Below are 25,036 nucleotides of genomic sequence, written 5' to 3' on the forward strand. Positions count from 1 at the left end.
GCCTGGCGCGCGTGTGTGGCGGGCACTGTGGGGCCCTGAGCTGTGCCGCCGGCGTGCACCGTGCAGTACGGATGAGGCACCGCGCACCGCTTCTATGCCTGGATGCAGAGGAGCTTGGGAACCTCATCTCAAGAAGCAGGAAACATACTTTTGTTTTTCAGTAAAATCTGTATTAAAAGCTTAAACTGTCCTTTCTGATTTGCAAGCCCTATTCCGCCGAACAAGCAGCATCTCCTCGTTGCCAATGAACACTCTGAAGGTTGTTATGTGGATCAGAAATGTCACATACAGGGCACCGCTTTCCTTGAATCGTTCTTCAAGGCGGGGAAAACCACCCTACATTCAGAGAGCACAACTTCTCCCTCATTCTGCAAAACTATCAAGTCTAAAGGACCAGTCCCTAGAAAGAGGGCATCTGTTCACGCCATTTCCGAAAACGTGACCCTAAATTGAATTTAAGTTGGAATTCTGAGTTTTTGGTGGCTTCTCCCCAGCTTCCGGTGCCCCCGTATACCCTGCCCGGCTGCCTGGCCGCCGCACTGCGGCAAGGCCGTAAATACCTCTAACAGCTGCCTGCCAGCCCAGGGTGAAATACTGTCTTTGTTCGATTTCCCTTGCCTTTCTGGTTCAGAAAACAGAACTCTGGCAAAATGTACTTGTTTGTAGAAACATCTGACGAGAAAATACGCTTTGTTTTCAGCTCTCGTGCTTGGCCACATTTATAATTTCGAGTTTCGCTCTTTCTCCTGATCCTCGCAGAGATCTCAAGCCCAATTCATGGCCTGACCCGTCGTCACCAAGGTCAGGACATGCTACCAGCTCCCTGCTCTATGAGAGAACAGAGGTTTGGGCCAAGGACACCGGGAGTTATACTTCCGGGCTTCTCAGCTCTTAGGGTCCCAGCGTTTTAAATTTTCGTTTCATTTTTTTTGTTACGTTAACAGAAACAATGGGGTTATTTCCGGTAGTGGCAACAGCACGAACTAGTCTCCTTGAGGACTAATGGCCCGAAAGTTTTTGTGATTTGCGGATTATTTCCCTTAGATGCAATCGACCATTTCGTTCTAATAAGAATTAATGCTACCACGGGGCTTACAAAGAACCCCTCAGTCTTCCAAATCTGCCCATGACATCAACCTCTGCTGCGTAATCGGACCTGCACCCAACCCAGGTTTTTAGTCACCCAAGCGCGCTGGGCTACAGAACCCAGGGAAAAGCACTGAAGCTCTTAACATAGAGCTTGGCCATCAGGGCCACACCCCCACCCCCAGCCGGGTACCATCCAACCTAGGGACTCTTCCTGCCTCGGATCTACCCGGCAGGGCCTAGAAGCCACTGTCCAGGTGCCTGCTTTTCAATGGGGAATATTTTTTACCCCATCAAACAATGACCTCAAAGACCATTGTACCGTAGTAGAGAAATAATTACAAAATACAAACACTCCAAGTAAAAAAAAGAATCACTCAAGTTTCTTATTTGTAAGTGATCAGAATTAGTGATCCAGGAGAATTTGCAGGCATCAGCTGGCCACAAATCGTGGATCTCCATTTTGAAATGAGCATGATTCCATCATTAATTATGAAAAACACCTTTCCACAAAGATGACATGTTTTGTTCAGAAACGCTTTTATGGCCAACGTTGTTACATTGGAATTTTAAGAGAACAATAAGTTAGGATTTACCACTGGGTGCTTTGGGAACCATACCCTTGCCTCGCGCAGGCCAGTCTCATGCGCAATGCGGCAGATTGTCCAAAGGTTTCATTTCACAATGTTCATGACGGGAATAGGCAATAGGATTTACGAACTGCATCCTCAAGTGCCATTCAAAATCAGAGGGAGAAAACAGCTTTTTTTCTTCTGCAAAGGATTTTCTTTTATGCATATTGTTTCATTTCAGCAGTTTTGAAGTTGAGGGAAGAATGTTACAATGTAATATTTATTAGTAGGCGGAAAAAAACCCCACACAACCCATCAATACATTTAGAGAGCAAAAAGATCTACTCTTTCCTACTCTGGCAAATAAGAAACACACGATGTTTGAACACAGAGATGTCTTGTATTTCTCAAAGATTTATTGGGTTTTTACCAAGACCTGGACCATATAGTCTGATACCATTACTTCCCAAAACATGCATTCATTTTGTGATATAAAATAATCCAAATTCACCTGACAGATTATCATATGTGGGAAGAACCTATCTTGAGTTGTTTAAAAATTTCTCTAAGAACTAGAGAAACATTTAAAAATATTTAAAATTCCATCTCATACAACACAAGGCCCAATAAACCATTAACCCTAGAAATTAACCAGCATCAGTCACTAAAGCCTAGATTCAAACACCAAGCACATCCTAGGAACAGAGAATTCACCCCACCCCCACCCAAGCCCCAACCCTCAAAAAACACCTGTTATTCTCCCGGGAACCTCTGGCCACGACCACAGATAAACCACAAAAACCACAGCTCTGTATAAAATGCCTTTAGTGACCCCCAGCAAGTGGAGATGTTCCGTAGTAACCCGTCTACACGCTTTCTCAGGGTGGGATTGAGGGGCTCTCCATCTAGACATTGGGATCCTGTCTGTGGCTACCCATCTCTCAGAATTTCTGGAAGAAATAATACTGCCCTCTTAGACTTCTGAACCCAGCCGGACCCCGCCCCGGGCCGCAGGGGACGCCCTAGGAACCAAGTAATGGGGGGAAGGGGCTTAGACAGCGACCCTCAGTTCCCCGGGAAATGTAGGGGAGCAGCCGAACTGAGCTGACCAAGGGGGTCGGCGCCCCAGGCTTCTTGGTGGCATGCTGGGGCGCGGGGAGGGGGCGACTCTTACCCGAAGGCTGCCGAGCTGCAGGCGGCGGTCGGTCCGGGCGTCTGCCGTAATCCACTAGGCGCTGCCCGGCTGCGCGCGCTCTCGGCGGCAGATACCCGCTCATGTTGGTGAAGAAACCGCGCCGGAATCGCGCGGCTGCAGTCACCTCGAGCAGGCCGGCTGCTCCTGGCAGGCGGTGTCCGCGCCGGCGGGGGGCTTGGCGCCCAAGGCCCCTTCCAGGCCCTCCCTCGCCGGGCTCCCCACCAGCTCCGGAGGTGGCGGCTGTGCGGACCGAGTGAGCGGCGGTGGGACCAGGCCGGGCGCCGGGCGGGAGCCGAGGCCGCGGCAGACTCCGCAATCCCGCAGCCGGCGACTGAAGCCCACCTCTGCAGAGACAAAGGTTAGAAAAAGAGGGGGTGAGGCTCTGGGAAAGCAGAATGCGGGGGGAAATTCGCCTGGGAAATCAGGAAAAAGGCCGTGAAGGAGAGCGGCGCCTGCACATGACCAGCCGCAGCCAATGACGACCGCAAATAGGTCATAAAAAGGTCTATTACCAAGTTGTAAATTTTCTTCAAACAAAAAGGAATTTACTGCAATTCCTTGCGGATTTTGCACATACAGCTCGCAAGCGCCATGTTTTTTCCTCTTCTGCTTTCTCTCTCCCCCGCCTCCTCTCTTCCTTCTCCTACTCCTCTCTCCCCATTCTCTCTCCTTCCTCTTTCTTTCTCTGTCCCTCTTCACCTTTCCCTTTTTTCTTCCCTTCGTGGTTCTTCCTTCCCTCACCCCCACCTCTGTTTCTCTCTTTTTCTAGGATGTGTGTGTGTGTGTGTGTGTGTGTGTGTGTGTGTGTGTGTGTGTTTCTTTGGTTTGGCTCAAAACCTCTGCGCAGTTGGCCATTGTGAAGGAGGGAAATGAACTCAATGTACTGCTCACGCTCTGGGGAAGCGATCCCCACAGCAACCTTCCCCCATCTCTCACCCTGTGCCAGTCACTTGGCTTCTCCTCCTCTCCCCTCAGGAAAAGGCCTGTCCCCAAAAGCAGCCAACCACTTTCGGTTTCCCCTCCTCCCACTCATCTCCTTGCAAGCCAGTCCCAGTTATCTTGGGAAGAAAATGCGGGCTCTGCAGGCCAAGGAAGTGTGCCCCCACACACACCGCTCCATCGTAAATTGGGGTCCCTCCCATTCCCGGGAGGTTCTGCAGTAGGATAATCACCAACCAGCCTAAAGGCTGGAAATGGTTTTAGGTACTTGTCAACCTCTCCGAAACACCCGTTTGAAAGTCCATCACCTGATCTTTCTCCACAGAAACATCTTTCTGGACAGACAGGGTTATGGTTCCTGGATCCCTTCTGAAACTCCTTGCTCTACGTCCCCCACTAAGAGCAATTTTCATTTTTATGGAGTTTAATTCTAGTTCTCCCCTCTCCTCTTGCCCCCAAATATTTCCCAATTGAAAAATGTGTTCAACGCAATACTGAAAAGACATTTGTTCAGGAAAAGAGTGACTTCCTCAGATCAGCCTAGAAAAAAGAATAATTCCTTTTCCTCAAAGGCCGGCGTCACATTCCCTTTATATTTTTCACAGGAACTGCTCTGGTGATCTCCCGAAAGTAAATGTCCTTGGCTGGCCTCCAGCATTCCCCTCATGGGCATAGCCATGCAGCCTTCAGAACCTTCCTGAAAGAGGTAACACCACCCCCCATCCTTTTAAAGACAGTGTCTTTAAACTTCCAATACTATGTTACAAATATTTGCATTGGATATCTGTGTGTACGTTCTCTGCTATTAACATCTTCACACCCAGTAAGTACCTAAGTGGATGTGGACTGAAGCAGGAAGCAGCACAGCACCCTCTGGAGCAGGCCATTTGTTATCCCTTGAAAAAGTTCTGATGACCTTGGATGTTTTTGATTAAAGGACTTTTGCTGCCATCTGTCAGCAAAAGTCATATTCTTTCTAGAAAAAAGCCAGTGGGCCCTAACTTTGCTGGAAGGAACCACAGCAGCAGCCAGGGCCCATTAAAATGTTCTCTCTCCTCCCTTGTCCACCCCCAGGTGCCCAAGGATTCAGCAAATACTGGGGAAGCAGAGGACACAAGAAACTTGGATGTGAAATAGCACTTCCTTCTGTATTACAGAATAAAACAATATTTTAAATTACACAAGCAGATGGGGCAAGTTTTTGGGCCCTCACAAGCCCAGAAGACTTCACACAGGTATACTGGTATATACATGTGGAATTGAGCAAAGAAGTTGTTTAATTCCAAAGTTTTCTGAGAAATAATATCAGTAGTCAGTTTGCCTCATTATCCTCTCCCCATCTTACCCAGATAAAAGCAGAGCTTTATGACCCTCCTTTTCAATTTGGGGAATGAGGGCTGCAAAGAGACTTTGCACAGAAAAAGCAGCCATATTTGCATTTTCTCCTCTTGTGCCCAGAGGTAAGCGATGTACTGGGCTTTGTGGAACCTCACAAAATGGCATCCTTGAACTGACTTCTCTGAAAACCACTGAGACCCACATCCTCTTTTGTGTGTTTCTGGTCATTGCAAATGGAGAGCCTAAATCACTCAGAAGGCTTGGTTCTTTCATTCAGTGTTAACATTGGAGAGTATTATTTTTCTCTAAATGGTTTACAGACCTCTCTAAGCCGACTGCTGCAGTCCAGGGCTGAAAAGCACTGTCTGGGATGGCAAAGCATTCTCTGAAGGTTTATGCAAATTTCTGCAGCAAAAAAATGTTTGCTTGTTGCCTCAATGCTTGGATGTTGAAACATTTGAGCCAATTAGAAGGGCATCTTGTGCGCAAGTCACTGCTAGTCTGTCTGCATGAAACACCATGATGGGGGGTGGGGATGTCTAGTCAGTGTAAGAAAGAAGGTGGCGAATATGTGTGATGTGTAATTCCCCAAGGTCTTTATTTGAACACAAATCTATGCTCTTTCCCAGCTATAAAAGGAAACATTTACCTACATGTATAATTAACACTCTGGGCGTGTAAGCTATGTATACATACAAATTCATATTCTAAAATACACCAGCTATTGCAACAGTCTTTGTCTGTACATGAGGTATGAATTTACTATGGTTTAGGGGGCCAGTGGGGCCAAAAGTTACACTTCGAGACCAGCACAGAATGCTGAAGAAATGACATTTTACCTCCTCTTCCTTCCTTGATTTCCATACCCACCCATACACAGTGCTCCCACCTGACAGTCTTGCCAACATTATTTCAGGGTTCTAAAAGAATTTGTGAGCATCCTTGAACAGGAGACAGCCAGTTTTACTAATATACAAAGGAGTCCTGAGTCCCTTAAATCCAGGGCAGCTGGATTTCAGCCAGCACTGGTCTTTGTATGGTTTACACTGGAGGCTGTTCCCCAGCCTCTTGGCCCTTGGCATCCTTACTCTGTACCAGCCGACAGCAGTCTTAAGCAGCGCACAGAGCAAAACATTCTCAAATCCAGCATAGGCATTTGCAGCTGTCTCTTGGAGTGCAAATGTTTAAGTCCTGGGCCACTTGTGATTTAAAATTATCTTTCCTGGCTCAGGTCGGAGAAGTCACAGCCATCACTTCTTCCCAGCATGTAAAGCCAGGTGGTGCTTTCCTTCTGACCTGGCCAGTGGCAACATTTCTGTGGTCTGTGAAGCCACAGGCAAACAGCCTGACAAAACCCGATGAGGTGACCCTGGTGCAAAACTATAGGATTCCATTTTCTTACCTATGTAATGAAAGCAACTCTGGAAATAAAAACGTATCCCTTTGAAAATAAACACGGTTAGAGAAAGCAGAGAGCTCTTCGATGACTACCTAATAAAGGTGCTTTTCCTTTTTCGGGAATGAATGTTACTTTACTTGAATTTTCCTCTTTTCTCCCACTCCTCTTCCCCCTACTTTCCCCTGTAAAATGGCAGCTGCAGGAGCAGCCTCCAATGGAAATGGATATCTTGTTAATAACAGATGCCAAACCCCAGCATCAACGCTGGCTCAGTGGAATAAGCTGTGGTGTAACATGGACTCTGGGTTGTCCCCCACTGGGCCCACAATTTGAGTCCTTTAAGAGGATCAAAGCTCTCAGAGCATCTTAGCAAGATTATTTAGAGCAAGATAGACTAGCCAGTCCTCTCTGGAAAAAGAAGGGGCCCCTGCGGCTTTTTTTTTTTTTTTTTTTTTTTTTTTAACAGCGCAGAATGTGTGTAACCCCACCCCTTTCTTATTAAACAGAAGCCTTGAGTGAGTCCTGAGGCGACTGTTAGTGATTCACGGAAAAGGGGTATTTGCCGCGCTCAAAGACACTAACTCCAGAAAGAGATTCATTTATTTATTAAGGAGCTAGCGACATTCTGGAGTTGTTTACACTCAGGTTTTTCTGCTCTTCCTCTCAGGGCTTGTTTCAAATAGGTAAGGCTATCGCTTTCCTGAAGAACAGCGGAGGACGTACCAACAGACGTCTGAGATGCGCACAGCAAGCTGGTTTAAAACCAGCGGCGAACAAAACGAAGGCAATACAAATAAATATGGCACCTACTGAAAATAACGGAACACAGCGGCAGCCACTGCATAAAGAACTAGCGATTTCAGGCGATTACAGGGGCGGTTCAAAACGAAAGCAAGTTAAAAAATGAGACGCATTTTACAAGGCGATTTGCCAGAGTTGCCAGATTATTTAATTTGTATGGACTATAGAAAAATAATTGTCAACTTGGACATTGCCTTTAAACTCTTGTCACTGGCCCAATCTTTTCCTTAAGTTTAAGGAAGCTGCAGAGCTGGACTATACCGTTACACTCTTCAGCTAATATGTGCTTTTCGAATGTTTAGCCCAGCCTTTTCCCCGAGATACTACATTTAGAAAATACGCACAGAAACCTTTTAGGAGTAAACAAAACGCACCCGAACCATTCATTATAAAAGAAGGAAAAAAATCCATAAATAATACATTGTAATCAAATAATATAAAGTATTCTGCAGACATAATTTTTTAAACAAATTAATAGACTCCTTTTAATTTACTCACCACAAAGATTAAAACGTTCAAGTGCACTTGTTTGATTAATAAAGCATTTTATATTCAATTATTAAGTGCTAATCATTAGGAAGTTTACGTTGTTCAGGCAAATCACCAGCTCAGACATTAAAAACCATTATAAAAATATAGCTACAAGGTCAGTATCAAATTACCCTTCCATAGGACAGCTCAAGGACTGCTTCTATGTGATACTAGAAACTTTTTTAAACACCCAAATCCCTCTCAAAGCGCAGAAGCCTCAAGAGCAGTGACATGAAGGTAGCTTGAAACACAGGTAAGGTCCTTTCCAACAAAGAAAATAGGTGGTGTCCACAGCATATGGTGATCATTAGTTTTAATAGTCTGTGGTAAAATTTTAAAGGTGGAAGTTAATTTGTCGGGCCTTCTGCTCTGTCTTCCTCCAGCTCTTGGGCTTCCTTTTTCGTTTCCCCGTCCTTTACCTCCTGCCGGGAAACGGGAAATTTGTCCTTGTTGTTTTCCTTTTTCCATTTCATTCTCCTGTTTTGGAACCAGATTTTTACCTGTCTCTCGGTGAGGGCTAGGGCGTGGGAAACCTCGATTCTTCTTTTTCTGGTCAGATAGGGGTTAAAAAGAAATTCCTTTTCCAACTCTAGAGTTTGGAAGCGACTGTAGGTTTGTCTTCCTCTTCGTCTACCAGGAGCTGCTGATTAAAACAAAAAAAAAGGGGGAGGGGAGGAATAAACGTTTTAAAAATGTTATGGTAGCTCTGCATGTTGCTGGAGGTTTGTGGAACGGGGCCTACGGGGTGAAATATACACAGCGCTTTTTAGCTCAAATATATATAGGGTGTGCAGGCAAGAGAGGCAGAGAGAAGGTCTTCACAATTATTCTGTCCCCATCATCTTTACATGGTTTCTACTTTAAAAAAAAAAAAAAAAAAAAAAAGGTTTGTATTACTTTATGAATAAGAGCCACTGTGGCTACACAAGAAGGAAAAGGAGGGGGAGAGGGAAGGGGAGTTTTAAAGCCAGACCGTGAGATGAAAGCAGATTTCTCCCCCTCTCCCCTCTTAAAAAAAAAAAAAAATGCATCCCAACCTTGTGGTCTCATCCACGGAAACATTTGAGAAGGAGACGAGCTCTGATTTAAGTGGTCTGGGTCCTCGCCAATATTACCACTGGACGATTTACAGTCAGGATATTGTACCAGCTCGGCCTCTTGCTGGGTCGTAAAAATCGGCTGTCTCTGTAAGTTATCGTATCCGTAAAACTTCGCGGGCTCCCCGTGACAGGCAATCCCGCCGCAGGGGGGAGGCGGCGGTGGAGGCGGAGGATGCGGAGGAGGAGGGGGGGCAGCCTGGTAGGCAGCGGCCGGGCTGCCCCCGCCGGGGTGGAAGTAGTCCTGGCCCGGGCCGCCCCCACCGCTGCACCCCGGCCCGGAGGGCGGCGGGGACGGGTGCGGGTGCGCGTGCGCCTGCGGGTGCGCGTGCGGGAAGCCAGCTGCGCTGTTGCCATAGAGCTGCAGGGCTGCTGCGGCGGCGGCATGACGGCCGCCGACCTCGGGCGCGAAGTGACAGTCGTAGTAAGTGGGATTGATGGCCTCGCCCGCCGCCGCCGCCGCCGCGGCCGCCTTGTACTTGGAGTACAACGGGTTCACGAAGTACGAACTCATTGGGGCGGCAGCGGCGGCGGCCCGGGACAGGCGGGCGGCGCTAAGCAGGCAGGGAGCGAGCCTCGACTCGGCCGCACTGCCGCGGGGGCCTCTGGGGCGGCTGCTCACGCCGCCAGGGCCGCCGGGCTACGTCGCTGCTGCCGCCCGCCCGCGCTCGACTGTCGCTTCTGAGGCCGGGCAGCCGCGGGCGCTCAGCTACTGGGCGCTCATGCCCGGCTCTTGCGCCCCAGACTCGGCTTCGCGCCGCCTCCCTCGCGGGTCGCAAGGCCTTGCCCAACCCCCGCGCGCCGCCGCCCTCCCGGCCTTTCCCGGCGCGCCCCGGCTCGGCCGCAATATAATCGCCGACGCCCCGGGCGACCTGCCCCGCTGCCTCCACTGTTTCCTCTCAGGCACCAAAAGTGCCTGAGCGCACCCGGACAAGAAAAAAGTGCGCCCGGCCCACGGGGACACTCTGGCCTCGGTTTACAAACCCCCGCTCTGGAGAGAAAAGAAAAAAAAAAACCCTGTGTCCGCCGCCACCTCTTACCGCGCCCCCCCCGGGCCCCCCTCCCGCCGCTCTGGCCCCCGCCGCCGAGGCTGCCGCCCCGGTGCGCACCGACGAGGCATTTTCGCACCACAGCAGTGCACGGAGAGGCAGCGTGACGGGGGCCAGGAGCCCCGCGGAGGGATCCGCGCGCAGTTCAACCACTACTCCCGACGGACGGAGCGCCGCGCCCGGCCCGAGATGCCTCCGCCGGCCTTAAAGGGGGCCCATAAAGACGCACTGCCAAGGGCTCTGTGTGCCCCGGGGCCGCGGGAACGCGGGCCGCAACCGGCAGGGAGGGGCTGCAGCGGAGCCTTAGACTTGGGGGAGGCAAGGAGGCCACTCCCAGGAGGCTGCGGAGCAAATGACTCCCTCCCCGAGCCCCTGGGTTTAGCCCAGCAGAGGTTGCCCGTGGCTTTTGCAGCTCTTGACACTTGGGTGCAGCCCAGGGAACGTGGACAAGAGGTGTTGAAGGACCAGACCGTGCATTTGACTTGGGGCATATCAAAGTCATTTGATTAAAAGCCGCGAGTGTGGCCCCAGATCCTGGCGTTATCAAAGCAAATCAAAGCCCTTCTTTTCCAGCCGAGTGGGCCCTGTGGAAATGAGATGTACATTTACCCTTGACGTACCGCAAGCCTGGCCGAGGCTCTCCGGTTAATTGATATTTAATGGAAATCATGCCCATGAATATAGTTTCCATCATTTCACCCTTGATAGACGTCAGCAATGGGCGCAGGGGGAGGCTGAAGAATGCAGGAGGGGGCATTAGGCTTGCTGAGCGAGTAAATAGAAGAGCGGACAAACATTCTGAGGCGGGAAAAAGGGCTCGCGCTGGGGAGGGTGACATTTCCTCGGGCAGGACGCGGCTCCCGGGTCTCGGCCCTGGCGCGCAGCGAACCAGGGCCGGCTGCGGTTCCCGGAGGAGCGCTGGGGGCAGACGCCAGCGAGATACCCCCAGGAGCCTCCCGGCCGGCGTTCAGATCGCGCCGGTTCCAGGCAGCTGCAGGCGGCCCATCTTCTGCTAATGATCCTAGTTCCTCCGCCAAGCCTGTGAAATTACTGCCGAGAGAGCCGCAGGCCTCAAAGTTACGAATTTTTCCCAAAGCAGAGAAAGGGAAGGCTCAGGCTAGTTTGTGAGCAGAGATGAAGAAAAGTAGCCCGAGTCATGTGGCCCAGTCGAGTGTGAATCGACAAAATATTCCTGATTTTAGCAGCTCTCTCCAAAGCTGTCTGGCTTTACCCTACCTACCAGCCGCCTCCCCACACACTTCCCTTCCCTCTCTGCTCCCGTTTCAATGTCCAATAAATGCAATGGTTCTCTGTTATGTGTGTGTTTTCCCCTCCTGCTCGGCCTTTTTCGTGGGTTCTTTGGGTGACGGAGCCACGTTTCCTTCGGGATAGGTACAATATCGTGAGGGCGCCAGGCCCACAGCCTTGGAAACAGACCTCCAAGGCGCCCCTGCTCAAGCTAAACGCACCACGCCGGCTTTCCACACCAAATGCAAATTTCCGAAAGCCCCAGACGGCCTCAGAGATGCCGCAGGCTGGCGAGTGATTTCAGCTACCCCTCGCTCCTTGTGGGTTGGCCCAGCCTGCGAGCGCGATCCTGACTTGTGTACGGGTGGACTGAAATATCATTTTTACAAATGGAGAAAATGAGATCGAGATAGACTGACATAGCAAGGTGATAATGTCTGACTCAATTATTTCTACTGGGAATGACTGAAAGGTAAAGGAATCGTTAATGAACCTGGAGATGATAAAGGCGTGCTTTATTTAATTTTTAAATTAGTAAGGAGTACAGACTTGGGGTGGTGGAGAGCAAGGGTCTTTTTTGTTTGTTTGTTTGTTTTTGTGGGGCTTTTTTCTGCTGGTGATTGCCAAGTGTAATGACTTTCTTTAAATCCGAAGGCGAACAAATTGATTCTGACAGTTAAGGATTTGTCCTTCAATCTTGCAAATGCCCAATTAAAAGATTATTATTGTCAATAAAGCCTTGGAGCTACCTTTGTAATTGTGCCCCTTTTTTCAGTTTGGCGTGTGTGTGTGTGTGTGTGTGTGTGTGTGCGCGCGCGCGCGCGCATGTTTGAACCCTGGATAAATGAGTGGATTTTGGAATGGAGTGGGGGAAAAAAATGTAAGAGCCCGGATCTCAACAATACCAGGTATCTTCTAGAACTGTGTGATTCCTCGGGGGAATAAAAGAAAAATGAACACTAGAAAATTCATTTATAGCTATTCAGGCCAAATTTAGAAAACGTTACAACACATTTCCTCTTGGGACAGAACAGTTTTTAACATTTATTTAAGCATTCCGTTTATAATATGAGTAGAAAAAGAGCGCGATTAACTTGGTAAGCAAAGATCTATGCCTTTCACAGGTTTCTGTTTTGATATAACACATTCATTTATCATAATGTTTTATATTTTCAGCTGTGCCATACTCCAAATTTTCTGAAGCCCTGACCGAGCCAAAATTTTATTCCCAGCAAACACTGCCGGAAAACTTAATAGTATACCTTGTTTGTTTTTGGTTAAATTTATCCTAACTTAGGATTAAAAATAAGATTGTAAATATTTTTAATCAAAACCTTTCTCCGCAGCAATTCCAGCTTTACGAGATCAGAAAGTGGAGCAACAGCGCTCTCTAGTGGCCAAATGCCACCTCCAGTCCGTTGAATTTAACTTCCTTTTATTCATCTCAAACCAATTCTAATCTCGTTCTTTAGTTTGGGGCTTGGACTGCTGACACTAATAATGCTTCATTCCTGTGATTGTCAACAACTCAAGAGCAGCAAGCAGGAGCTCCTGTATGCCTAGAATATTCTAATCAGTGCTCCCAACAGCTTCCAGTAGTGTCTTTTCCAAAAGCTTCCAGCCCTTCTTTTGCCAGACACCAAAAGTCACCATGCTGTAACCGCCCAGTTGTGCCTTTTAAAACAATTATAGCGACAGGCTAGATTTAACAAAACCTTCAACTTTCTAAATATCAACTGCCAAGAGGCTTTTTCTTTTCCAGAGGAACCAGACACTTTGGCAACCAAGAAATTACAGAAGTCAGGTATTGTTATGTTTTTTGTTTTTCTCTTACAGCTGTTGCTTTTAGGATTAAATCATAAATATTTGCTATTTTAACACTGTAATGCTTTGGGCCCACTTAGGTGGCAATTTTGGGGAATCGAAGCCAAATCAAAAGCTTTTTGCTGGATCTCTGAGTGGCTGTCTGGAAAGTCCCTTTGGGCTTGGGTTCGTTTGAATTTCTATGGACAGTAAATGGGATTTTAAAAATATTTATCAAAAGTCATTGAACTAAGCATTCCACTAGAATTTTTTTTTTAAAGCAATGATTATTCAATTGGCTTAAGTGTTTCCTGTTAGATTAATCTTTTTACTCATCTTCAAAACTGCTTTTCTCCCGTTTAGGTGTAACAATTGTATTTTTAAATAAGTGAATACACATAAATTCAAACAATATTTTGCTTCAAAGTTTGGAGTGGAGGGTCAGAAATTCTTGTGAATAGGCATCTAACTTCATCTTTTCCCACCAACCACACTTCTGGGAGACTCTCAACTGGGTAAATGACCTAAGCTCAGTAACCGCCCTACCCACAGATAACAGGCCAATATTTTTGTTTATTTCTAAAGAACCAGCTAAACCGTGGTCATAGTCAAAATATTATAAAATGCCATTGCCTTAGGCTACTTCCAATATCCAATTCATTTCAAAAATCAGAAATTCATTCACCTCTTCCTTCCTCTTTCATGTTTATTTCCTAGGTGCTCACACCTCACCTGGGGGCTCCTATGCCCCTGCCTTCTTGGTCCAACGCAGTCTTGTTTATATTTTATTGTCTAGATTTTAAGACCTAGTTTTGTCTGCATTTTTCCTTTCCTCCCACAAACACAAACATCAAAATGAGATGGTTTCAAAGCAAAGCGCCGGGCCTGTCGTAAACTCATTACCTCCAGACGTCTGGCCGGCTAGATGGCTTTATGACACCTTGGCTCTTCCTGTTTTCAAAGAGCCCTAGGTACCGAGCTGGCCACAGGGGCAGGGGTACGCAGCACCTTCTGCCAGATCTGAGCCTTCCTTGGCTTTCCCTCCCAGCCCCCTCTGCTTTTTCTTCGAGTCTCCTCTTTCATTGGGATCCCCCAAGATCTCTGCCACTGCCCTCACCTTCCACCCAGCTCAGGCCACCTGGTGGTGGTGCCTCTTCGGCCTGCAAAGGCTGTGCTCACCCGAACCCTCACTTACAATGACCTTCATTTTAGCCCCTGAATGTAGCCCTCAGAGGGCCAAGCTGGGGGCTAAACATACACAGAAGCTGGGTGGGGGGAAGGGGGCGGTTAAATGGAGGTGGCTGGGGAGGAAAGCCTTGACCATTTTGATCGCTAAGGTCACTTTGGGGCTTTGGTGGGAGGGGCAGAAGCTTACAGACTGACTGGCTGGGACCTCCCGGAGCCAGTCAGCCCCCCCCCCCCCCCCCCCCCAGCTCGGACAGTTGCTCCAGAGTGCAGAGTTGGCCTTTCCCTTGTTTGGAGAGGGGTTTGGCATCTGGGGCTCCAAGAGCCCAGGGAAGGTTAGAGTGCTGTGTACCCAAGCCCTAGCCTGAAAGTGCCTCGCTTCTGGGGCCTGCTGGCTCCTCTGGGCGCTGCTGCAAAGCTAACACTGGGCCCAAGCACAGAGTTCATGGAGGAGCTTGAACCAGGTTTGGGGAGTCACCAATGTCCCCCCCCAGGGTCTGTGCTGCCGCATCTGCCTGCACAAAGGGATGTGAGGCAGAGAAGGCAGAGACACATCAGAGAGATCTGTCAGGTGGAAGGGCCCTGAATTTTTAACAGTGTCTCCCTCCCAGGAGTAGAGGAGAAATATTCCGAGTGTGAAATTTTGCAGAGAGACAGAAAAAGCAGGCACACAACGTTTAGGGCCAGCGTCTGGGCTCCATTTGATCAGGTCAGCATTTATTAGTAGGAAGCAGTAACATTTACAACTGGTCCTCGGGCAGGAACCGGGACGGCCACCATCCATGGCCGCCCACGCGAGCCCAGACTTCGGGGGAAAGAGTAGCGGGTCCAATGCACTGAGGACAAACCCCAACCCGCCCGAGGCCCTGGGCTCCTTTCTAGGCCTCACTGGAGATCTCCACCGAGGTCCCGCGGGCTCCCTGAGGAAAGGGGGCTTTCGCAACTGGTGGGCAACCCAGCCGGGCTTCAGCGTGGGCTAGCAGCCGGCGTGTCCGCACTGTTGTCGCTCGGCCTTCATTCTTGGAATTAGGGCGCATTTGGCCCCTGTTTGGGCAGCGCTAGGGGTGAGGGGACTAAACTACAGCACTTTTCAGAAACATGGGGGACATTTACACAAGAGAGGGCTCCCCAAGCCAGCGTGCACTCACAAAATATAGCATTTCCTAAGGAACCAATGGAGCAGGAAAGGGAGTGGGATAGGGAGAAACCCCAAAGCCACTTGGTTTTTCCAACACATAAACGAGCAAATACAGAGTCCCCCAAATACCTCACAGAGACCAACCACACAGTCACTTCTATCTAAAAAAGAAAAAATAAAGTCCAAGTCGCTGGAGAGTTTCTGGAAATCAAGCACCAAGCACCCACAAAGGAAAAAAACAACAAAAACCGCTGCCCTTGAGCGCTCCCGCCAGCACCGCGCCGGGTCAGTCTCCTTTGGGGCATTTCTCCTTGCTCATCTTTTTCATTTTCATCCTACGGTTCTGAAACCAGATTTTGACCTGTCTCTCTGTTAGGTTGAGAATCCTGGCCACCTCGTAACGCCGGTCCCGGGTGAGGTACATGTTGAAGAGGAATTCTTTCTCCAGCTCAAGCGTCTGGTATTTGGTGTAGGGACAGCGCTTTTTCCGGGTGGAGCGAGCGTGGATCCAGTTCGCTGCGGGGTTGTCTACAAAGAGGGGGGTTTGGAGACGGGTAGAGATGGGCGGAGGGGAGGCAGGGAGAGATGACAGGGTGGGGAAGAGAGGTCATTAAATTAATTTCACCAAGGATGGTCGCTTTTCACAACTTGGGGGGAATTATCATAAAAAGCCTTAATGCCAGCGCTCTGTTTACCGTACAAACCGAGCGCCCAGGGTAGGTGGTTATGGGAAGCTCTTTTTATGGATGCATGTTGCTCGCCTAGGCTTGGGTAGGCGTCTAGACGTTTTTATAGGTTAGTAAAACTATCAGTTTTGCACATTCGAGCCTTACAGGTTTCAGCAATAAATCAGGGGGCAATTTCTTTTGCACTTACTTGGGTCAAGTTGCTGTTGCTGCGGCTGCGAATGCTGCTTCTCCTCCTCCTTCAGCGGACAGCCCGGACTCGGGTGGTCGCTGCAAGCTGAGGGCTCTGACGAGCCGCCCGTCCCAGTCGCGGCCCCAATCCCTGCCCCAGGCCCGGTTCCCCCCGTCGCCGCTGCCGCCTTGTCCCGCAGGAACGAGTTGCAAGAGAACTCGGGGCCGCTGCTCCCCTGGGACTCCCGGGCCGCGGAGCACTCAGTCCGTTTGGAGGAGGAGGATAAGGAAGTGGAGGAGGAGGTGGTGGAGGCGGCCGTGGCGGGGGCCGGGGCTGCTCGGGTTTCAGGCTTAATCCCGTAGTGGCGCCCGTTGGCTGGGCCGCTGGGGCCAGGGCTGGGACCGGGGCCCGGGCCGCCGCCTCCACCACCACCGCCACCGCCACCGCCACCGCCACTGCCCGCACCGCCCGGGAAGCCGGGCAGCGGCTCCATCCAGGAGCGCACGTAGCGGCCGGGCTCTGAGGCAGAGGCGGCCAGGGGCGGCGGGGGAACGTACGGGTGGTAAAGGCCGCTCATCGCCGCCGCCGCCGGGGGCTGGGCAGGCACCGCGGACCACGAGGCAGAGAACACGGCCGATTTGGGGGCAAAACTACACGAGGCGAACTCGGCGGCGGCGGCGGCCGGGCTATCAGCCACACCTGCAGGCCGGCCCTGCGCGCCTGGCCCCGGCGGCCCGAAGCGCGCCGCGAACACCTCGTCGCCCTCATGGCCTATAAGCGAGTCCACGTAGTAGTTGCTGAGGGTGCCACTGGAAGACATTTTGAGGCGTCCCGCGCTCCCACCCAAGGTTACACTGTCCGCCTCCGAGCCGCTCCCCGCCGGCGCCCGAGCCGCCGACTAGTTCGCAGGCTGCAGCCTCCACCATTGGTCGCGCGGCCCACGTGATCATATTTACCAATACCGGGAGTAAATCAGTCCGCTAAACTGGGGGCTGCTGTGATTAAAAAAAAAAAAAATCATCAACATAAGCGCCGCAATTAGAGCCCGCAGGCCTGGTCCATGTGCCCGGCTCGGCCCGGCCCGGCCCGTCCTGGCCCGCCCAGGTGCTGCCAGGACCACAGACGCGACCGCAGCCGGAGGAGGCGCTGGGGACTATTTGTTCGCTTCTTCTTGCAGCCCTCGGTCCGGCAGTCCGGCCCCGGCGATGACTCTCCAGCTTCCGAGCCCGGGCGGCGTATGCCGGGCACAGGGAGCGGCCGAGGGCTCGCCAGGCCGGTGTCGCCCGAGGCAGGCGGGCCCTCGGGGGCGGCCCCTGGCGCCCTAGGGGAGCTGTTCTCCCCTTGCCTCTCTTCCTACCCACACCCATCCCTCCCCACACACACGCTTGCTCACAGCTTGTCGTGTTGTTTAAAACAGGTGGAAGACCTCTGTAATGATATTATGCCTTTCAATAAAAATTTTATGAGGTGTATTTGATTATAGATTAATGTGTCCCTAATAAAACGGACGGATGGAGCAGCTCGGAGGGCCCCCCTCCCCCTGCCACACTCACACACGCCCGCGCGGCCACACACACCCCGACGTGAGGCTGGACACACGCCGCGGCCCGAGGGCCGAGCCAGGGTGGCCCGGCGCAGCGGCGGAGGACACAGAGGGGCTTCTGCCTGTCCTCGGAAGGGCGGGCGGCCGGGAGAGTTGGCGCAGCACAGACAGTGGCGGCCAGGGTGCCTCATCTTCTCCGGTGCTGCTGGAAAGGCCCTGGAAGAGAACACGCCACAGGGCAGAACCCAAATGCTAGAGCAGCTTGCTCCCGCTCGCCGCCCCAGCCCTGCCTCAGTGAGTCTCCCCGGGCAGGGTCGCTTCGCGTGGTTCGCACTTAGAGGCCTCGGAGTAGACTCCCAAAATGTCTAAAAATTTCGGCCGAATGGCTAAGTCCTTGGGCCACTCCCTTCTGATTTTTTTTTTCCCCCTTACAGAGGTGAGGTTGAGCAGCCTTGAATCTGAGGGAAATGCCCATTGTCACTCCCAAATCCATGGTACAAAGCCTCGGAAGCCCGGCTGGGAGCCGAGACAAAAGCGGCCGGGGCGCTGGCGGCGGTGGGCATATTCCTCGCTCTACAAGTTGCCCAGCTCACCCTTGGAGGGCTCCCGGCCCACCTCCAGCCCCGAAAAGGAAGAGGGTAAATGGCTACTTATGGCCTGATTGATTACCTTTGCCAATAGCTTTCTGATTTTGTTCCAGAGGGGATGCCTTTGCCTTGTAGCTCAGGCTTTCCTCAGAGACATGGCCCACTATCAACAACTAATGGCGCTCCCCACATGATCGGAGAAACGGCTAAATAAAAATTACCCTCCTCCTGCCCAACCGGTGTTAAGTCTGGGGCAAATCTATTACAACGTTTTCAATCTAGCATTCATTCCAAGCCCTCTCCCCCACCCCCAGGAAATGACCCCCTAAAAGAATTCTGTCTTGGAATGTTCCTGGTTTGGAGGAGGAAGTTTAAAATTCTGAATGCTAGTGTCCCGAAGACTCCCTGGATGAGGACTTACAGCACCTAAATGGATCGTTCTTAGGGAAACATTTAAAAGGAAGAAATGGAAAGGATGTGTTTTGTGAAACTGCTGGAAGCTGTTTGAAACTGCAGGCAGGACCTGGGGTAACGAATTTTCTGTTAGCTTTCCCGTGCAAGGCCTCTTCTCCCTTTTCCCCGACAGGACTAGATAAGTCTGGGCTCTCTAGTGGGATCCTGTAGAAGCCGGTGGAAGCTGGTGGGAGTCTCCCGGGCCATGGCAGTGAATGGAACATTAGACTTCATAGGAAGTTATGTTCATTTGCAAAATTTTCAGTCACGCTTTCTGCATTTTCTTGCATCCCAGATGCCACCAGCATTTTGTAATTAAATAGAGGAAAGACTGGGGGAAATCTTTTCATTTCTTCCTTTAAAAAAATTTTAATGTGGGCCACTAAAAGGTAATGACTGAGCATAAAACCCGTCCACAAGGAGATCAAGGCAAAGTCGGATGGGAAAACTCACCCATCCTCGGCTTCTCTGGGGTCTGGCTGTCTTGCGCTTGGGATGGGGGTAGGGCTGAGGGAAAGGGGACAGAATTGGATCCGCTGCAGTGCTACACTGCTGCTTGTCCTTGCTCCTGTAATGAAGGCCGGCAACTTCCAGGTGGGCAAGACTAGCTTCAACCTAGCCCCTGATGATTGCTCGCCAGCCAGAAATCACCAAGATGCCACTGAAAGCATTAAAAACAACACAACCAAAACCAAAGAGGAGAAAAACACACAAATGGGAAGCTTTAAGGAGAAAGTGGCTTGGGGTATAGGCTTACTTACCAGGTTCAGGCCAGAGGAAAGCTCACACCCATTGAGAGTGCAATTATATTACTGTCACTGGGGACTAGGAAAGGAAAGAGGAGACTCCCCTTCCTCCCAGTTATGAAAACTTCACTCTCAGGCTAGCTTATCATTCCTCTCCCCCAACCACTGCCAAAATCCAATACCCTAGGCCTCCTCCAGCCTTTCTCCCCCATCTCCCTTTCCCTACTAGTCTATCACTCCCTTGCCCAAATGCCCCCAAAAGGGAGTGTAACCAGAAGATAATCTCACCATAGGCTTTCTTTTCCACCAAAACATATTTCCATTTGAGAAAGCAGAGGGAGCGAGCTCGTTTCCAGAGTTTATTGCATTATACATGCGACCAGAACATGCACAGAAAGGACAGGTTGCTGTTGTACTTCTACCAAACCACAGATGCACCACAAGGGAAAGGCTACAAGGCATAAATCATCAATATCCCATCTCACCAAGGACAATTGCTAAATTCATTTGTGAAAAGATACATTGTAATGTGCTTTTTAAGTCCCCCTCCCTCCAAGCTTGTGGGTTTTCTTAATCTTTTTTTTTTTTTTTAAATATATATGTCATTTTTAAAGTACTGGATGTATTCAAAATGCCATGAGTTCGTGGACTAACCACACACATAGACTTTTTGTGTTAGGAAAGACATGAAAAAGTCACATTGCTGGATGGATGGATGGATGCTCTACAGTTCCAATAAGTTAAGACCCAAATGAAAATGCGCAATAATAGTTACCCTGCATTACGATGAAAAAATAATAAATTACACGTGCTAAGTTTTTTAATATATATATGTATATATATATATATATATACTCATAGGGATTACAGATCACTTGCAGCACGAACATAATGACCCCAAAGTCACATTCTAGCAGGAAAACAAAATACAACAAAACAAAAAACAAAGAGCGGTGAAGGTTTTGTTTCCGCTTTCCCAGTCCTCCAGCACTGGGCTCTGGAACGCGGTGCCCCCTCTCCAATCCTGGCCTCTGACCGGCCTCAGACCTAAGAAAACGTGAGGTTGGCGGTCAGTTCTCGGATCCGATTCTCTCGGCTCATCTTCTTGAGTTTCATTCGGCGGTTTTGAAACCAAATCTTGACCTGCCTGTCGGTGAGGTTAACGCTCTTACTGATCTCTAGGCGGCGCTCGCGGGTGAGGTACATATTGAACAAGAACTCTTTTTCTAATTCCAGCGTTTGGTGCTTAGTGTAAGGGCACCTCTTCTTTCTGCCACTCTTTGCAGTAAGCCAATTGCTGGTTGGTGTATCAGACTTGATTTCCTCTAACAAAATTAAAGGGAGAAGAAGAAAAAAAAATCAAGAGTTTTTGGGTTTTTTTGGTTTTGGTTTTTTTCTTCAGTCTGTTCAAATGTACCCTTGGCCATGACCCTGCTGGCAGCCAGGCCGCTTTGGAAAATGCTAGTATTAAACATTACTCACATGAAGTGGGCCCTGGAAGGGAATCTTACACTGATGCCTCATTATGTAAATGACATGATGGCAGGACAGTCTGCATTTGGGTTCTCTCTCTCTCTCTTTCAACTTTCTGACTTGTACAAAACATTAGTACAATAGTAAACTTTCCAGATCACCCCAGCAACATTCTAAGGGTTCAGCTGGTAACAGGGACCGAGGGGAATAAGCCACAACCTGGACAAGCCTACCAACCCCACTGCTGCCTCAAGTCCCCAAATCTGCCGCTTCTTCCCCACCTCTCCTAGGCAGTCAGGGAGCCCCACAGTCAGGCTTATAGGTGCTCATTCTCTTTCAAAAGATAAATGGGGAAGCTAGAGCACCTTTCCCACCTTGCCTGGGTATTGTTGCATTCCCCAGAATTTCCTTAATTTTCATGTCTTTTTGCCCCCACACAAAAGCATTCCCCCAGAAATGGAGCCCCCTACTGTGGCCCACCTCTAAGCACTGGGGGAGAGGAGCGGGGTTCCTTCGCAAAAAGCCAGATCCCTGGCTCTTTTCCTTAGCCCAGCACTAAGGCTGGCCTTGCAGGGTGGGCAATGCGGGTTCCACTCTCCCCCTCCGCCTTTGCCCTCTTTGCCGACGGATTGCAAAGCCTGCAGCACTTTTCCTAAACAAAGCCAAGGTTAACTAGCCCAGCAAAGGCAGTAAGCCCTGTTTCCCAACTCAAGCACCAACCAGACCAGCCATCTCTTTCCCCTCACCATCCCCAAGCTCGCAGGATGCGGGGTGCATACACGTGAACACGAACACGGTGCCCTGGGTAACCTTAACATGATCACTGGGCTCAAGGCAAAACTGGAACTGCAACTCTGAGCAGGAGAAAGGAGGCTCTGGGGTCGTGTTTACGAGCCGCAGGTCTCCTTTGCGCTCTTTTGTTGTGTTTCAGGTCTAGCTCAGGAAAAATAAAACCCGCGAGCTTTTCCTCTGCCCGGGCGCCATCAGTGTGGGGCTAGGACTGGCGGGGAGGGCCAGGGCAGCAGGGGAGAAGCGGGGACTCTCTCAGGGCTGAGATCAGCCCTCTAAAAGCCAGGCGGAGCAGCACCTGCCAAGTCGGGCGCCGGCTCGGCGCTGGGCACCCCGGCACTCCCTCTCTGCCGGGTTCCCGGGCTGCGCGCCCCGCTGGGGTGGCAACTCTGCTCATACCGACCTTTGCTTTCCTTCTCCTGCACTTCGGGACTGGACACGGAGACCTCAGCCAGGCAGCTCCTCTCTTCGGGAAGGCCGCCTTTGGCCTCGGGGCTCTCCACCTGGGAGGCTTTGGTGGGCTCCTGGCCGCTCGCGGGCTCGTTCATCTTCTTTTCCATCTGCAGCTGGGCAGCGGAGAGCTGTGGCTTGGCCGCGCCACGAGGGTTGAGCTGGAGCATGACAGTGGAGCTGCCTTCGGGGCTGTTATTGTACTCTTGGGTTTTCCCGGTGGCGTAGGTCTGACTCAGTCTAAAATATCCAGGGACGGGAACCTCAGGGTTCTCAACGGGACAAGACTCAGGGACCAGCCTCTGGTACGAAGGGACCTCGGCCGAAATGAGTTTGTTGCGCTTATCAGAATACATGCAGCAATTGGATTCTTCCTTAATGTTGGTGGTGAAGGAGCAAGTGGGGACTTGCTGTGTAACAGGTTGCTCTATTCGACAAGATCTGTTCGGATCTGTCCAACTGTCTACTTGAGGTATATAAGGATGCACATTCATACCCATATTTTGGTGGTTCACTTCTCTTTTGGCCAGAGACGGGAGCAGTCCACAGGTTTGCATTCCATAGGTCCCCATGTCTGCGCTAGGTGGTGGCATGTACATGCTGGCGCTGCTCGAATAAAAACTGTCACTCCTGCAGGCACTGATCAAGGAATCTACTAAAAAAGTATTAGCAGCAGGAGAGCTGTTGGGAAAGGACATTTTGGGGAAGAATTTGAAGAAGAGAGATTGTGTCCTTTGTAGGCTGACATCTCTAGGAAAACATTCCCCGTGTAATTGTGGATGCCTCTGCCGACCACATGACAACCAAGCCAATGAGATTTGAAAATGGCCTTGAGCCGCAGCCTCCTCTCAGGTCACGTGCTCCAGAGCCTGGCTGGCCAGCTGCGTAAGCACGGACAACAGCGACATCTACTACGCGCCCGCGATAGTGCGCGCTGGAGACAACCGGCCCAGCGCTCTCCGCCGCCCTCCAGTCCGCCTCTCCAGGGCACGCCAGGCCAGCCCGCCCCACTTGCGTCCCCCGCTTCGGCCACTGGACCCAACTGGCGGAAGGGAAGGCTCAGCTCTAGGGGCCTCCAAGTGGACACACACGGACGGGGAGGGAAGCCAGAGTGCCCTGGCGCCAGCGCACAGACGCATCCCCCCACACACACCCAGGCAGAACGCGCTTAAGAGGGCCGGGTCCAGGACAAGCGGGTGGGGGCGCAGGCTGGTTAATTTAGTTCCGGGCAGCCCAGCGGGGAAGGTGAGTCGGATTCCGCGGGTCCTGAGACATCCCACCTCAGGGGTCCAAAGGAAAGACCCCTCGGGGCAAAGAAGCGGCCAAGGTGTCTCTCGGAGGCTGGAGGCAAAAAAGGGCCGAGAGGGCCGGGAGGCCAAGCAGCTGGCCGGGCCCAGATCCCCATGGATGGGTCGGGTCCTGGCGTTGTCCTCTCCCTCGGTCCTCCTGCCTGGCTCCCGGTCCCTATGCGCCCCAGCGGGCTACACGAGCCTTCGGCTCTCAGAGGAACCACACCCTGACCTCTGCGGGTCTGGACATCTGGGAGCTTTCAGCCCAGAGACAATTCTTTGCTAACAGTTCACTATCCGCGAAAGCGTCCCTCGGGCTCCGGGCAGGAGAACTAAATCGAGGTTTCTCTCCCCACACCCTGATAATCGAGGGCAGAAAGGAAGGAGGAAAGGAAAAAAAATTTAAGAATAGGAGAAAGTCTGACCCTCAGAATCCAGAAGTTTTAGAAAATTGACTGGGCCAAGGAGGACAGAGAGAAATGCAAAGGTGTCATTTGGTTCTTCTGCAAAGAAAAATGTTTTCCTTTTATGGATTTTGTAAAAGCATTGGTTTCTGACAAGTGCAAGGTACAAAAGGTTGTGGAATTTATTAATACATATTAAGAAGAATCAGGGCGATCAATAAAATTCTCATCTACATTCTTGGGCTACTTGGTAATTTTCTTGCTTCTGAAGGTTTTTAAAGAGTTATGCCCGCTGTTGCCACACACGGGAAGATACTTTATTAACAAATCAATCGAGACTTTGTAAAGGATAAGATTAATAGTTAAATTTAGCATAATGGCGTTCACTTTATGAATTATTGAAAATTATACTATTGATTTTTTTCCCTTCGCTGCTAACCAAGAAGGTCAATTTTTGTTTTAACACAAATTGTCAAATATTAAAAGTTGTACTTTTGTCAGAAGTTGAGTTTTACAGTTTTGGACAATTCCTAAAATTATTTGACAAGGCTTTACTTGGGTAAGGGAGGGGAAGGCGGTGGGAATCTTAGTTCTCTGTTTCCTTTGGTGAGGGAAAGTTCTATAAAGAGGATATGGTCTGATATTGTGGTCCAGCTCATTAAAGAACCACCACTACCACCACTACCACCATGGAAACTCAGAGTTTTATGAGAAACTTCAACAACTTCCTCCCTGCCTCTCTGGTTGCAGGCGGGTGAGCCGCCCTGCGGAAGCCCGGGCCTCGGGGCAGCAGCGGGGAGCTTTAACCTTGATTTCCAAAGACTTGCCCTGAGTGAGGGGCTGGCCAGGGCTTGCAGCCATCCTTCAGCCTGCCAGGTTCCCTTCCTGCCAGCCGAGAAACTAAAGCAGCCCCAGAAACTCTGACCGTGAACCAGTTCTCAGTCTGGGAGGGCATCTGTGTTCTCTTTTCCCCACACTCGCTGGGGCATGGGCTGGCCTTGGATTTCAGGCCCAGAGACTGAACTTGTGGGTAAATTGGGTTTCCGCCTCAACAGAACGTTTC

General features: G+C 50.6%; 3 protein-coding genes across 4 annotated transcripts; all 3 read right to left on the bottom strand.

Moving 5' to 3' along the window:
- Positions 1-7,111: 7,111 nt before the first annotated feature.
- On the bottom strand, positions 7,112-11,182 carry HOXD8 (homeobox D8). 2 transcript variants are annotated; one of them, XM_050751805.1, is made up of 2 exons: positions 8,899-11,182; positions 7,112-8,501 (listed from the first exon to the last, which is right to left on the bottom strand). In XM_050751805.1, exons 1-2 carry the CDS (start codon positions 9,470-9,472, stop codon positions 8,209-8,211), a joined length of 867 nt encoding a protein of 288 aa, XP_050607762.1. In that variant the 5' UTR covers positions 9,473-11,182; the 3' UTR covers positions 7,112-8,208. The 2 variants fall into 2 exon arrangements, with proteins under 2 accessions (XP_050607762.1, XP_050607761.1); XM_050751804.1 differs by having other exon boundaries at positions 7,112-8,504.
- A 3,757-nt stretch (positions 11,183-14,939) lies between these two features.
- Positions 14,940-19,820, bottom strand: HOXD9 (homeobox D9). Its single transcript, XM_050751798.1, has 2 exons — positions 16,258-19,820; positions 14,940-15,909 (listed from the first exon to the last, which is right to left on the bottom strand). The coding sequence occupies exons 1-2, from the start codon at positions 17,057-17,059 to the stop codon at positions 15,668-15,670; spliced, it is 1,044 nt and encodes a 347-aa protein (XP_050607755.1). The 5' UTR covers positions 17,060-19,820; the 3' UTR covers positions 14,940-15,667.
- A 90-nt stretch (positions 19,821-19,910) lies between these two features.
- Positions 19,911-23,418, bottom strand: HOXD10 (homeobox D10). Its single transcript, XM_050751800.1, has 2 exons — positions 22,234-23,418; positions 19,911-20,893 (listed from the first exon to the last, which is right to left on the bottom strand). The coding sequence occupies exons 1-2, from the start codon at positions 22,976-22,978 to the stop codon at positions 20,616-20,618; spliced, it is 1,023 nt and encodes a 340-aa protein (XP_050607757.1). The 5' UTR covers positions 22,979-23,418; the 3' UTR covers positions 19,911-20,615.
- Between the last annotated feature and the right edge of the window lie 1,618 nt (positions 23,419-25,036).

The sequence above is a fragment of the Macaca thibetana genome, chromosome 12, assembly GCF_024542745.1.
Source record: "Macaca thibetana thibetana isolate TM-01 chromosome 12, ASM2454274v1, whole genome shotgun sequence".
Taxonomy (NCBI): Eukaryota; Metazoa; Chordata; class Mammalia; order Primates; family Cercopithecidae; genus Macaca; species Macaca thibetana.

Bases quoted from the DNA above. Each gene is read 5' to 3' on its own strand.
- HOXD8 (XM_050751804.1), bottom strand. From the start codon at position 9,472: ATGAGTTCGTACTTCGTGAACCCGTTGTACTCCAAGTACAAGGCGGCC. The intron at 8,505-8,898 runs GTTGGGATGCAT...TGTTTTAATCAG, and splicing joins TCCGTGGATGAGACCACAAG to CAGCTCCTGGTAGACGAAGA.
- HOXD9 (XM_050751798.1), bottom strand. From the start codon at position 17,059: ATGTCTTCCAGTGGCACCCTCAGCAACTACTACGTGGACTCGCTTATA. The intron at 15,910-16,257 runs GTAAGTGCAAAA...CCCTCTTTGTAG, and splicing joins GCAACAGCAACTTGACCCAA to ACAACCCCGCAGCGAACTGG.
- HOXD10 (XM_050751800.1), bottom strand. From the start codon at position 22,978: ATGTCCTTTCCCAACAGCTCTCCTGCTGCTAATACTTTTTTAGTAGAT. The intron at 20,894-22,233 runs GTCGGTATGAGC...TAATTTTGTTAG, and splicing joins GCAGGAGAAGGAAAGCAAAG to AGGAAATCAAGTCTGATACA.